Below are 13,046 nucleotides of genomic sequence, written 5' to 3'. Positions count from 1 at the left end.
ATGAGGTTATCAGTTTTCACCAACCATTGTTCCGGAGAGCTACAGTGGGTGCAGGCTTTTGCTCAAGCCTCGCACGTACACACCTGAATTAACCAAGGTCTTGATGTTTAGTTGATTATTGAATTGGGTGTTTGAGTACTGAGCTGGAACAAAGGCCTGTGCATCTAACTTTCTATCAGGACCAGGGTAGGAGACCATTGGCTTAACCTCATTGTTTTGCTCTGCATTGTAGTCTGTCTGTAGCCTAGCTGACGCACAGATCACGTGAAACAGCGAGAGCTGAGTCCCACTGGTCTGGGCAGAAGGCTGTTATAATTCCATATTCCGCTCTTATCAAGAGCTGACACATTGATTGTTTTTTTCCCCCCATGGGGGTTTGAGACCTCTCGTTTGGATTTGTAAATCAAACAGTTGTAATGGAAGGAGGTGACACTCTGTGTGTGTGGGTGTTTGAGTGAGAAAGACAACCTACCAGTAAGGCACAGCCCCCTTCATTATCAACACATTGTCCCAACAACATCAGACTGTGAAATCAGGACTTTGAGTTTGGTAGTAGACTGTTTATGCCAGTAGTTGATAATAACTGTGATGTGCTCATTTCCCAGCTGGAGAGCAGCCTGGCAGAAAAGAGGAAGACATTAGCGAGTGTCCAGGGTCTGAAGAGCAGTCTGGAGGAGCAGCTCAGAGAGCTCACCACAACCAAGGTCAGAGGTCATTCACTGCTCAGACATATCACAGGAGGTTGGTGGCACTTTAATTGGGGAGGACGGGCTTGTGGTAATGGAGTGGAATAGGTGGAATGGTATTAAATACACAAACACGTTTCCGTGTGTTTAATGCCATTCCATTGGCTCTGTTCCAGCAATTATTAGTCATCCTCCCCACAGCAGACTCCACTGGCCTGTATGTTACAACTGGCCACTGCTGCTGTTTCTTTCTCAACTATCTGTGATAAGTCTCAGCATCGAGTGGGAGTAGTGATACTCAGTGTGCTGTGTGTGGTGACAGACGGCCCTGGAGGCTCAGGCATTGGATGAGAAGGACAAAGCCCTGCGGTTGCAGACGGAGCTGGATGTTAGTGAGCAGGTGCAGAGGGACTTTGTCAAGCTCTCCCAGACACTCCAGGTATGGACAGTACTGCTGCTGGGTTACCATGGCCACTAGGCTCTCTGAGATCACAAACGGTGGTTACTCGTCAGCTTGCGGTGTTTAACATTCATAGAAAATGCGCCTCCAAAATATGTGTCCTAGGTTATGTATGACCGTGCCTCTATCTATTGGTAGGCAATGCATGCCTTCCCCTAGAATTGGAGGAACACTTACTTGCTTGTAAAATGCATAATAGTATTCAATCAACATTTGTGATGTAGATCTTAGCCATACCTTTCTCTTTGACAAATGGATCTGTACCTTGTCTGACCCATAGAAATAGAGTGAATTCCTTCTATTTCTATAGTCTGACCTTACACTTGATAGGTGAGTCCGCATGATAGTGGTGTTACTATGGCAACATTACTCCAACTCTTATAGTATACCTCTTACCATGGAAACCATATACAGCACCTCATCAGTGCTCATTACACTATTTGATAGTGACTTATTTTACTGTATCTGATGTGCGTCATCTACATGGCTGTATGTGTATTTCTAGATCTAGTGAATTCAATATAAATAATTCACTCTTCCCCCTCAGGTCCAGTTGGAGCGGATCAGACAGGCTGACTCTTTAGACCGTATCCGAGCCATCCTCAACAACACCAACTTGACTGACATCAGCCAGCTCCCAGAGACATGATACCCTTGGCTGAAACTCCATTCTCCCTCCTGCCCCTCATTTCCCTCTATCTCACTGGCCTAATGACATTCTCCCACCTTTCCAGGCCACTCCCCCACTTCTACCACCCAATCGAAGGGATCCGGAGGGATAAGAGGGGTGTGGGTGTTTTTAAATGAAGTCTAAATCCAAGATGGAGGATATCTATCATTACAGGAGAAAGGGCCTTTTCTGTATAGGATTTGAAGCACACAAGGCAGGAGTGAAGGTGAACACTACTACTAAGAGGTTGTAAATAACTAAATGACTGTTTCCTGCAGAGTGGCAATTCTTGTATCTTTCCTGTGGTTCTACTGTAGACATTGGACTGGCCATATTAGCCCAACCAAAGGAGGAGTTTGTAGTCTTCTTCTAAGTCACTTTCATCTACAACTTCTCTTTCAGGTAAAGGGAACAAATGGATCCATACAATTTCTGCAAGTGGTTAATAAAATGTTCTCGCTCCCACTTAGTTTCTTACTTAGTCTTGCCCCCTTATGTTTACTGTTAATCTCCTTTTCTCTCTCCATGCAAGGGTTTTTCTGTATTTTTACTATTTTTCTACATTGTAGAATAATAGTGAAGACTTCAATTTTCCGATTGACTGACCTTCATGTCTTAAAGTAATAATGGACTGTCATTTCTCTTTGCTTATTTGAGCTGTTCTTGCCATAATATGGACTTAGCCCTATTTGGAAAAAGACCATCTTCTGTATACCACCCCTACCTTGTCACAACACAACTGATTGGCTCAAACACATTAAGGAAAGAAAGACATTCTACAAATGAACTTCTAACAAGGGAAAGGGGGATACCTAGTCAGTTGTACATCTGAAGGCACACCTGTTAATTGAAAGGCATTCCAGGTGACTATCTCAATTGAATGGATAATCTATAGAACTAACTAATTGACTAATTCTTCTGAAGGGTGGATTTCATGGTCTGGGATCACCGTTGACAATAGTTCCTTTGATTAGATTTTCAGTGTCATGCCTGAATGTTAATGGTAACTCATTGATGAAAAGTTTCTCTGACTTTTGTCCCTCTCTTGCTGAGAAAATGCACTCTTGTCTCTACTTTTTCCTATGTATTTCATATTTCACTCGTATAGTTTTGTTTCTGGCTGCACCACAAATACTATTTTGAAATGAGGGGGCTTTGACCAGGATATGTCATTTGTAAAGTATGTCCACATTGAACACTACCTGATTCATCAACTCTGTCCCTAGTGTCATGGAGTTTCTGGCACAACTTCTTGAGCACATTCCGAAGTTGCTTAAAGGCCCAGTGCTGTCAAATGTGATTTCTACCCTGTTTTTGTCATATTGTACAACAGCTGATGAAACTGACACTGTGAAAAGTGTTATTTCCTGATAGTTGCTGTTTGAAAATACAATCTACACAGGACCTTCTAATCAGCAGGTTTGCATGGGCGGGGGTTATGGCTTTCTGTAGATAGACAAAGAGTTGCAAACCTCTGTCAATTACAGCTGGTATTCAGTTTTCCCCTCCCCACTCAGACCACTGCCAGACAGTCCTAACAATTTTTGCTTGAGTTTTTCCTAAAAAGTCATTTTTACCAATTTGAATGGAAATCTGTTATAGTAAGATACCTTATTGTTACCCAGAAATGATTTGATATTAATATAAAAATGGTTAATTTGAGCCTTAAGTGTAGGTGTCATGTCTCATTGGAAATGATGAATAATGTGAAATCTGACGGTCATGTTTTACTAGGTTTCCATGGAACTGGTTGAGTACTCTTCCTGTTAAATTAGATCCATGTTGGTTTCATGTCCCTTTTTCTTGGACAGAACTGTCAAATCATCCTGACAGATAATCACTGAACCCTAAGTGGGCACTAGGAGATGGAATAATTGAATAAGAATGAATATGGTTTTGGCAATGGAGGCTATGATCATTACTAATAGCAAGAGCTGTACAAAATAGAGGTCTCTAGCATCAGAAAAGTTCACCAATATAATAACACACATTTTCAATATGGTTTGTCACTCAAGCAATCCCATCAGGCAGTTCACACGAAAGAGAATGGTTGGCTTTGGGGAGAAACTTTCCACATTTGAATAATCTACTTAATACAGCCTTTTAGAAACACGTAATGCACTGTGAAGTATTTGCCTTTTAATTTCTCTAAAGGAATGAACCTCTAGGCAAGGATTTTAAATGGTGGTAGTGATGGACTTAACAGTTTGTGGATTTAATTGTGTGTGGTGGGTAAAATGCGTTTTCATTCATTAGCTGAGGTGACCGCGGTGCTTACAGCACTTAGGGTTGCTCTATGGAAAATGTTTAGACATGACCGCATGATTTATTGCTTTTAACTGTTGTAAAACAATCATCCTTATAGAAAATGTTTCCTTAACACTGAACATAATTCGACAATGTGATTTTTAAGGATACATTGAGATCATTGAATCTTTGACTTGCATGTACTACATCTGTATCAATTGGATAAATCTGTAAATGTCTTGAGTTTATCAGAATCTTGCTATGTTTTGAGAGGATATGAGTAAGGAAGTCAGATGAACTTGTGCTGAAAGAAATGAATGTTTATGGCTTGTAAAATGATTGATTCTGTGTAATATTGTGAATTCGGTTTAGACCTGGGTTCAAATACATGTGTATTTTAAGTATCAAAGCTCTATCATTATAGTGATAATCACTAGTCACTACAACATGTTCACAGTACCCCATTCATTTCGAAGGAGTTGAATATCTGTCTATTTCAAATTGAATTCGTAACAGTCAGCATTAACAAGGCTTTTTGGTTCTATCATTTCTATGGAATAACTTGTCTACCCTTCCCTTGAATAGTGCTGCTGTGTGTAATTGTCTTAAGGTCCTCAAACAACCCCTTTATTTGGGCTTTGCATAAACAAATTTCTTGTGCTCCTACAGTTACTGAAATTCCAATGAAAAATGACAGTGGCTTTCAGTTAAGACGTTTTAATTTAGGATTTCACTGTGGCGTAATGTTTCCTGCAGAACAGTCATTCTGATAATGGTGGGAGGAAGCTTTGCAAAAAAGTTATTTTTGCATGCTTTGATTCTTCTGCTAGGGCCTCTTGCAAATGTATATACAGTACTGTGTACATTTCTGTATATACCTAATAAACCAAATTGTACTTTATAGAATGTGTGACTGTCTCTCAAACACAATGGCCCATAAACCCATAAAAAAACACTGGACAGCACAGCCTGTGAATTCCAGATACTTAGTGACTAAAATAAAATGGGAAATGCATCTTGTTCAGAAAGCTCTTCCAACCGAGGATTGAAGATGTTTGCTATGGAAAATTATTACTTGCAATAAATGAAATTACCTTTTTTATAAAAATTTCCCAACTTTTATTGCCCAGGACTGTCAAGATTTTATTTAGTTATTTCTCAGCTGGGATTAAATATTTTCAGCATGCTTTCTGGTTTTTGTTGAAGTCGAAACCAAAGCACTTTTTCCAACCTGAAAATTACCACTACCAGAAAAAAAACAGCTCCAATGACTAATTTCCCCGATGTTGGCAAAGAAGCCATTTGCCTACTTCCCCAGTCTGAACAGGAACAGCTGGCATGCTAACCTCCTGTCAATGTCATTGCGCTAACGTTAATTAGCATTGGCTCGTGAAACTACCTCAAACTTTCTTCATACTGAATGCAGAGACAATGGTATCCACGATGGTATTGTTGCAAAAATACCCCAAAATATGTTAATTGTGTACCCCCAATTTTAAAAGATCATGAGTAGAGTTTGCTACAGTTGATGTAAACTCAATGCATCAGAACATGTATGGAGATTAAAAACTGCTGTCACACTTGAACCATGAGACCAACTCCCCTCCAAGGTGAAAGCCCTGTAAATAGGCGAAGCTGAAGAAAAGCTCTCCACCCAGACAAGTATGTGGGGCTAACTGTTCAGGCAGAGTTAAAATGAACATATGTGAAAAATAGGTAGTACTGTACATGCATTACTTTTATTCTCCAGATACCATTCATGTATATTTGTCTGTGTATAAAACCTTATGAAGACTTATGTATACAACATTTTCCCATTTCAATGACTGGTTCCAAAAATCTGACATTATGGCTGACAATGCTTTATGAGTCAAGAGTTGACATGTCATGAGACAGACTATTTTAGCAAGTGTTGACTAAGTATTCACAATTAGCGCTCCATTTTTATTTTGGTTGTTTGGAAAGCAGTGGGATAGCTGTATATGAAGGATGGCTCCCTTAACGGTCTCAGAAACTGGAATGGTTCTTGATGTCCTTGATCTGTTTCATAATTTCTCCTATGTGCTCTCCCCTGGAAGAGAGGGAAACAACACTGCTAGATCATATTAAACAAGACTGAGGACCAACATTAAACAGTAGGGACAACGTAAAACATTTGGGACCATATCCAAACAACGGGTCAATGGGTATCATACAGCCAGCAGGCTGGCATAACACCCAGGGAAGAGCTGCTCATACTCACTGTTCTTTTATAACCCCCTGGACACACTTCCTCTGGTGCAAGTTGAGGGCAACAGTAGCCCTGGCTGGAGACATCCCTTTGTCCATCTGTTTCTTCTGGTACTCCTTCTTCATATTTACCTGGGAGAAGATAAGACACTAGCCCAGTTATTACTGTGAACCAGTACGAGGCTCCATGAGGATGACGGAGACCCCAAGAGGGCAGCTCACCTGTTTGATGCTGTTGCCCAGGTGACGCAGCTGGTCGTTGATAGTCTGGAGCTCTTTCTTCATGTCTTTCTCACTGTCAGACAGAACAGGCAGCTGACTGCACAGACTGCCCAGAACCTGCTTCACCCTGGAATAGTTGATGTAATAGAAGCTCTGAAGCAGATAGCTTTTTTTGAGAGAGAGTTAATCAGTTCTTATGTTGCATGGGTGTCTGACTGTTTTGAAGGCTTTAAAAACAAAATGTATAAACAAATGTAGACTTCTGAAACAAGCCATGAAGATTAGATTAGATTTGAAAGAGGAGCGTAGAGTGACGGGTGTATCTAGCTACCTGTTCATGGTGGCCTCCTGGCGATACTTGGCATCCCCGTACTTATCAGCCAGACGCTCTGCAGACTCTCGCAGTCTTTTCCTATTGATAGAAAAAGAAACACAAGATGAAGAATAGCTCCAAAGTATATGAAATGCATGGTAAAGCTCATGAAGCCTCAGTACTTCCATCACTGTAATTCAAAGAGTTATGTTTGGCCTCTAATTGCATTATCAACCCCAGACTGCCGGTCAAACCAAATCAGTCACATCACATTCAATTACATATGAATGTGACCTCATTGAATAATCATATTATATGTACACTGGGAGCAAACAGGATAACAAATACACATGAGCACATTTCTACCAATGCTGATATCTGATGCACTGTAAGACGCACTGTAAGAAGCCTTTTCCAAATCTGCAGCTACCACTACCTATTCTTCATGCAATACATGTCCCTGTCTTTACCTCATCCTGTAAATAGAAAAAGCATAGCATAAGTAAAAATGCATTAGTAATACAATGTTTCATTATTATTTTAAGTGCTTTCATTGTTATAGCACAATTCTGAGTTGCTGTAAGCCTTGGGAGTGCATAGCTATGGCCATCAAGCACTAAGTTTATTGGGAAACTCTATTTACCTCTCCCCTCTGCACAAGGCCAGGTCCTCAAGCTGCTTGTTCCTCTGTCCTGTCAGCAATTTCACCCTGAAGAAGAAAAACCCATCAACAACATGCTTCATGACATGGCCGTGTCCATGGCCGTGTCCAATTACCCATACTTGAGTTCTAAATAGTACGCTTTTTGGGTATGCCTGAAATGTTTAATTGTATGTGACATTTTGAAAGTTTTGTATGCTTTAAATGACAGGATGTCATACTCAGCATACTTTTCATCAAGTAGAATTCACTGAACACATTGAGGAAGAGAATAGTCTTTTCACATTCACGTGTTTGACACAGCTGATAGTGTTTGACACTGAAATGTACGATTGGCGGGGAACTAACACGATTGAAATTTAGATGACGCCTTCTCAGTATGGATGAGTAGTATGTTGATATGTGTTGCTTACTGCAAACGTTTTTACACAAAGTGCGTTATAAATAGTATGTAATAATATTAGTACACAGTATTGAGTTTTAGTAAAAAAGTAAGCAAGAAAGATTTTGTACACGGCCTGTGTGTGTGTGTCTGTATCAGAACTACAACTACAAGTGATCATGTGTGTTGTTGATTAAATGTGTGTGTATTTATCTGTTAATGAGTGACATTGACCTTCTCTGCATCTCCTCGCGAGCCATATCCTGTTTGAGGATGTACTCCTCTCTGAACACCTGAGTGGCTCTGCTCAGCAGCTGGAGACACTCTGGAGGAGGGGACGATGTGTCCTTGTCCCCTGCTCTAAAAGCACAGGACAACACGACTGAGTCCACACAATAAACTAAGCATAATAGTGGTCTTTTTGTTTATCGTGGAAGCTGGGCATTCTGTAAAATGTGATCTAACCGTTATCAAGCCAGTTCATTGAGAATAAATTGTCATTCCAAAAACAGCCACAAGGGAGGATACTAAATGTCAAAATGGCTCAGCATGATGCCAAAGCATGTTGCTATGGAGTCTAAATAAGCATCTGTACAAATCCAAGATCATCCTACAGGGGTGTTTTCAATGTACTGTGGTGAGTGTGTTACCTCAGCATGAGAGGATTGGTGGAGCTTCGGGCTAGGATGTTTCAAATGTGCTGCTCAAAGTAGTCATTGTGCAATCCACGCAGAGGAGAGCTAGCTGAGCCTACCCCTGGGTAGGATCACAGCAGGAGAGGAGAGGAAGGCCGGATGGAACTCCTAGGACACACATAGACATGCACCATCAGCCTGTGACACACTTTCCTATCTATATATTTTTTTAAATGTTTGGACTGATAATGCTCCCTATATAGGGTTGCACATTTTGGGGAATATTCAGAGGCGGAAACTTTCTGTGGGAATTAACGGGAATATATGCAAATGAACATGAATACCATTTAAACGTAGATGTTTTTTGCATTGGATATATTTACCATATTATATGGACAGAAACAAACCTTTTACCTTATCATAAGTATACATAATTGCAAATGATTAAATCCTTCCAATAGAATTAAAAAAAAATTTTAGTTATGAATTGAACTTGAATTAAATGAGTTGACTCTTCACATGGGATGATTTCACTGAACAACAAAAGGGAATATTGAATGATCCATCGCATCTCCCAAAAACATTTTTAACATACATCAGTAAAATTATAGTCTAGAAACAAAAGCTTTGGTTATCTTCCTCTCAGGCTTCAATGTCTTATCCCTGGACATCCTCAATGTCCACCCCTTGAACATCAGACTCTGAGGCCTCATCTTCACTGTCACTTTCCAACCTTGTTGAGGATGGCTCGTTGTCAGGCTCAAAAAGCCTCAAATTTGCCCAGATGGCCACCAATTTTTCAACCCTTGGTCAACCTGTTGCATGCTTTTGTGAGTGTGCTCCCAAACAAGGACAAGTTGCGCTCTGATGTGGCGAGATTTTGAGGATGATGGAGGCAACAGGGGAAAGAGCCTCAGATCCACAAAGTCCCTTCCACCAGGTGGCTGATGAGATATGTTGGCACGACTGCCATATTGCATCTCCATCCCAAAGCCCTTGCTTGGAAGTGTACTTCGCCAGACTGCCAAGAACCATGCATTCATCCAGGCCAAGGTGGCGAGACATGGTAGTGACAACACCATAGGCCTTGTTGATCTCTACACTAGACAGGATGCTCTTGCCAGCATACTTGGGGTCCAACACGTACGTTGCGGCATGTATGGGCTTCAGGCAGAAGTCTTCACGCTTTTTTGATGCATTTCAGAACTGCAGTTTCCTCTGCTTGGAGCAACAGTGAAGTTGGCAGGGCAGTTCGGATTTCTTCTCTGTCATCTGTAAGCAGAGTCTGAACATCAGACAGGATGGCATTGTCTCCCTCAATCTGTGCAATGGCTACTGCTATAGGTTTCAGGAGTTTCAGGCTGCTTACCACTCTCCCAAAATACATAATCCAGGAGGATCCTCTTGATGGGGCTGTCCATATCGGCAGACTGTGATATGGTAATTTCTTGGAAAGACTCCTTCCCCTACAGGAGACTGTCAAACATGTCAACACCACCCCAACGGGTGTTGCTGGGCAGCTTCATTGTGGTGCTCTTATTCTTTTCACTTTGCTTGGTGAGGTAGATTGCTGCTATAACTTGATGACCCTTCACATACATAACCATTTCCTTGGCTCTCTTGTAGAGTATATCCATTGTTTTCAGTGCCATGATGTCCTTGAGGAGCAGATTCAAGGCATGAGCAGCACAGCCAATGGGTGTGATGTGAGGGTAGGACTCCCCCACTTTAGATCAAGCAGCCTTCATGTTCGCAACATTGTCTGTCACCAGTGCAAATACCTTCTGTGGTCCAAGGTCATTGATGACTGCCTTCAGCTCATCTGCAATGTAGAGACCGGTGTGTCTGTGCTCTTGTAGAATACTGGTTGAGGGGTGGAGATGATGTAGTTAATTATTCCTTGCCCACAAACATTCGACCACCCATCAGAGATGCTTGCAATACAGTCTGCTTTCTCTATGAATTGCTTGACCTTCACTTGAACTCTGCATCCAGCAAATGAGTAGATAAAGCATGCTGGTTGGAGGGGTATATGCTGCGTGAAGAACATTCAGAAATCTCTTCCAATACACATTGCCTGTGAACATCAGAGGTGAACCAGCTGCATTCACAGCTCGAGCAAGACATTCATCCGTATTTCTCTGACTACGTTCCTCCATTGAGTCAAAAACACTTCCGATTCCAGGAGGACCATGAGCTGTTGCTATCGATAAGGTGTCCGATTCATCATTTTCACCTTGAATAGAAGTAGAGGGACTTTTGTCAGAGGTTGCTTGTTGTGAGCACGGAAAAAACATTATGCACTTGGCCAGATGATTCTGCATCTTTGTTGCATTCTTCACATATGATTTGGCACAGTATTTGCAAATGTACACAGCTTTTCCTTCTACATTAGCTGCACTGAAATGTCTCCACACATCATAGTGCCCGTGGCATTTTCCTGTAAAGATGAGGAAAAAATGAGTAAAAAAACAACAAATACAATTCCATGTACAGATAGATAGTTAAACAGTTAGATTAAACAACTCTTTTGTAAGATACATGTTTTTAAATGAAACATGTATGGAAACAGGTGAATTAACACTCCTCAGTTAGCAGGCTCAGGCAAGCTAAAACCCACATGGTAGCAAAACTAACTAGCAGAAAGTGTTAACAAGTTAGAAATGATTAAACACACTTTGCTGTAGGCTACTAGGATTTACTAGTTAACAAAAAATAATGTATGTCATATAAAATATATTCACCCCACCCAGTATTGTAATCAAAACTTCCCAGAAAGCATGTAGTCCTTGGCTCAGACAGTGTAGTAGTGTGGGCTCAATAGCATCTCATTACTGTGCAAGATCTTGAGAATCAGCTGTACATGGGATAGAGGAGTGCACTGCACATGTGATGGAAGAATGCACTGTACATGCAGAGGTTTGTAATTCCATTGAATTGAGGATAGTTTAACCAAAATATGCCACAAGACCTAGAAGTGCCTTATGTGTATCCCACAAAAAAGGTTCACTGTTATAAGCTAACTTTTTTGATGAATTTAAAAAAAGAATCCAGGCTTAACTTTCCATGGAAAACTTCCGGAAATTTAGCGGAAAGTTCCCGACCCTTTGCAACCCTACCCCTATATAATGAAATAAAAAAAGAATAGTCTTTTGAACCGTACAGGAACCGTACAGGAGAGGCAGTAGTAGACACTCATAGGTGCTTGTAATGCATATTATGGTGGCACCCAAAGACACAATCCAGAAGCCCCGTACTGGAGCTGACAAACTGTGGCCAAAGAGCGAGAGAGAGATGTTTTTTACATTTTGAGAAAACAACATTTACTGCCACGTTGACAATCTATGACAACAGTCCCAAGTTGGTACTTATGACTAAGGAGTGCCAAGCAGAATCTCAATCTAGTCAATGACGTCATATTAATATCTGGTGCCTTGATAGTTGTAGTGCTACCTTCTACTAAGAGGCCTGGTACAGAGGATGTGCTCTACGACACAGCGGTGTGCAGCAGCCAGCTCCTGAAGACTATCCTTGTCCTCCTCATCTGTGGAGAGAGCATTATGGCATATCAGGCAAATTAATGCACTAACATGCACTAACCACCTCCGATTTATGTGGTAAACAACGCAATTGAATTGACACCCCATCTGGACATGAAGACTGGAGGAACTTGTGCAGTTTGTTGAACCAAGTGAGGCATACACTGTGCACTGTCTCATGCCTGCAGTGGTATCTGTGCTGGCACAGGGGGTCTGCAATAGGGCATGAAGCAAGTTTCAATGAAACATAAAGAACACCACAGAAGAAAAAAGATCACATTCAAAGTACATTTGACAAACATGATGATGGGGTGTGGACTTTGATACATCGAGACCTGGTGAGAAGCATCAATGGATCCCATTATAGAATTCAACTATATCAACCAATCAGCATGACTCACTCACCACTGTTCAGTCTGATTGGGCAGGTGAAGTCAGACTCCACAGGCGCCTCATCATCCCCAGCGACCAGTTTGAGGGTGAGCTCCAGCTCCACACACTCAAACACATAGAGAGAGGGCACCACCTCCCAGCCCCGCATCCACCTCTCCACTGCCTGTCAATCACACACAGAGAAGAAAATTCCTCCATGGACATAGCGTGAGGTAAAATGTTCAGAATTGTACAGATATATGTAACGAATAGAGCCAACACGATTCCCTGTTCTACTGGATAGACAATCATGTCTGTTTATCACAGAACATTTCTATCTAAATATTCTGTAACGTTGTACTGTCTGTACAGTACTTACTCCTGTCTCCTCCTCCTCTGCTTCCAGCACCGCGCAGTGATACAGTGTGCCCGTTTCCGTGGCGATGACCAGGATGTTGGGCACGCAGGGCAGGCAGAGCACGGCACAGTTATCCTCTGCCGCGGGGAACATGGGTAAGGGCCCACTGGGCTTACTGAGGCTACTTGAACTGAAAGACAGAAAAATGGGGTCTAGGAATGAGATTCCTATTATGGATGATATTTTATTACATTTTCCTCAAACAGTAGCAT

General features: G+C 41.5%; 1 protein-coding gene and 1 pseudogene across 1 annotated transcript in view; one reads left to right on the top strand and one right to left on the bottom strand.

The window, feature by feature from the left end:
- The window catches only part of LOC110533566 (rab GTPase-binding effector protein 1), a 22,569-nt gene extending 17,605 nt beyond the window's left edge, over positions 1-4,964 (top strand). Inside the window, exons 17-19 of the mRNA XM_021617905.2 lie at positions 606-704; positions 1,009-1,125; positions 1,694-4,964. Coding sequence (XP_021473580.1) covers positions 606-704; positions 1,009-1,125; positions 1,694-1,795 — 318 coding nt within the window. The 3' untranslated portion in view covers positions 1,796-4,964. The remainder of the gene's footprint in view (positions 1-605; positions 705-1,008; positions 1,126-1,693) is intronic.
- LOC110534876 lies at positions 4,771-13,046 on the bottom strand (annotated as a pseudogene).

This window comes from Oncorhynchus mykiss, chromosome 10 (genome assembly GCF_013265735.2).
Source record: "Oncorhynchus mykiss isolate Arlee chromosome 10, USDA_OmykA_1.1, whole genome shotgun sequence".
Lineage (NCBI taxonomy): Eukaryota > Metazoa > Chordata > Actinopteri > Salmoniformes > Salmonidae > Oncorhynchus > Oncorhynchus mykiss.
Note: the sequence above shows the minus strand (reverse complement) of the source record. Positions and strands in the feature narration are given on the sequence as shown.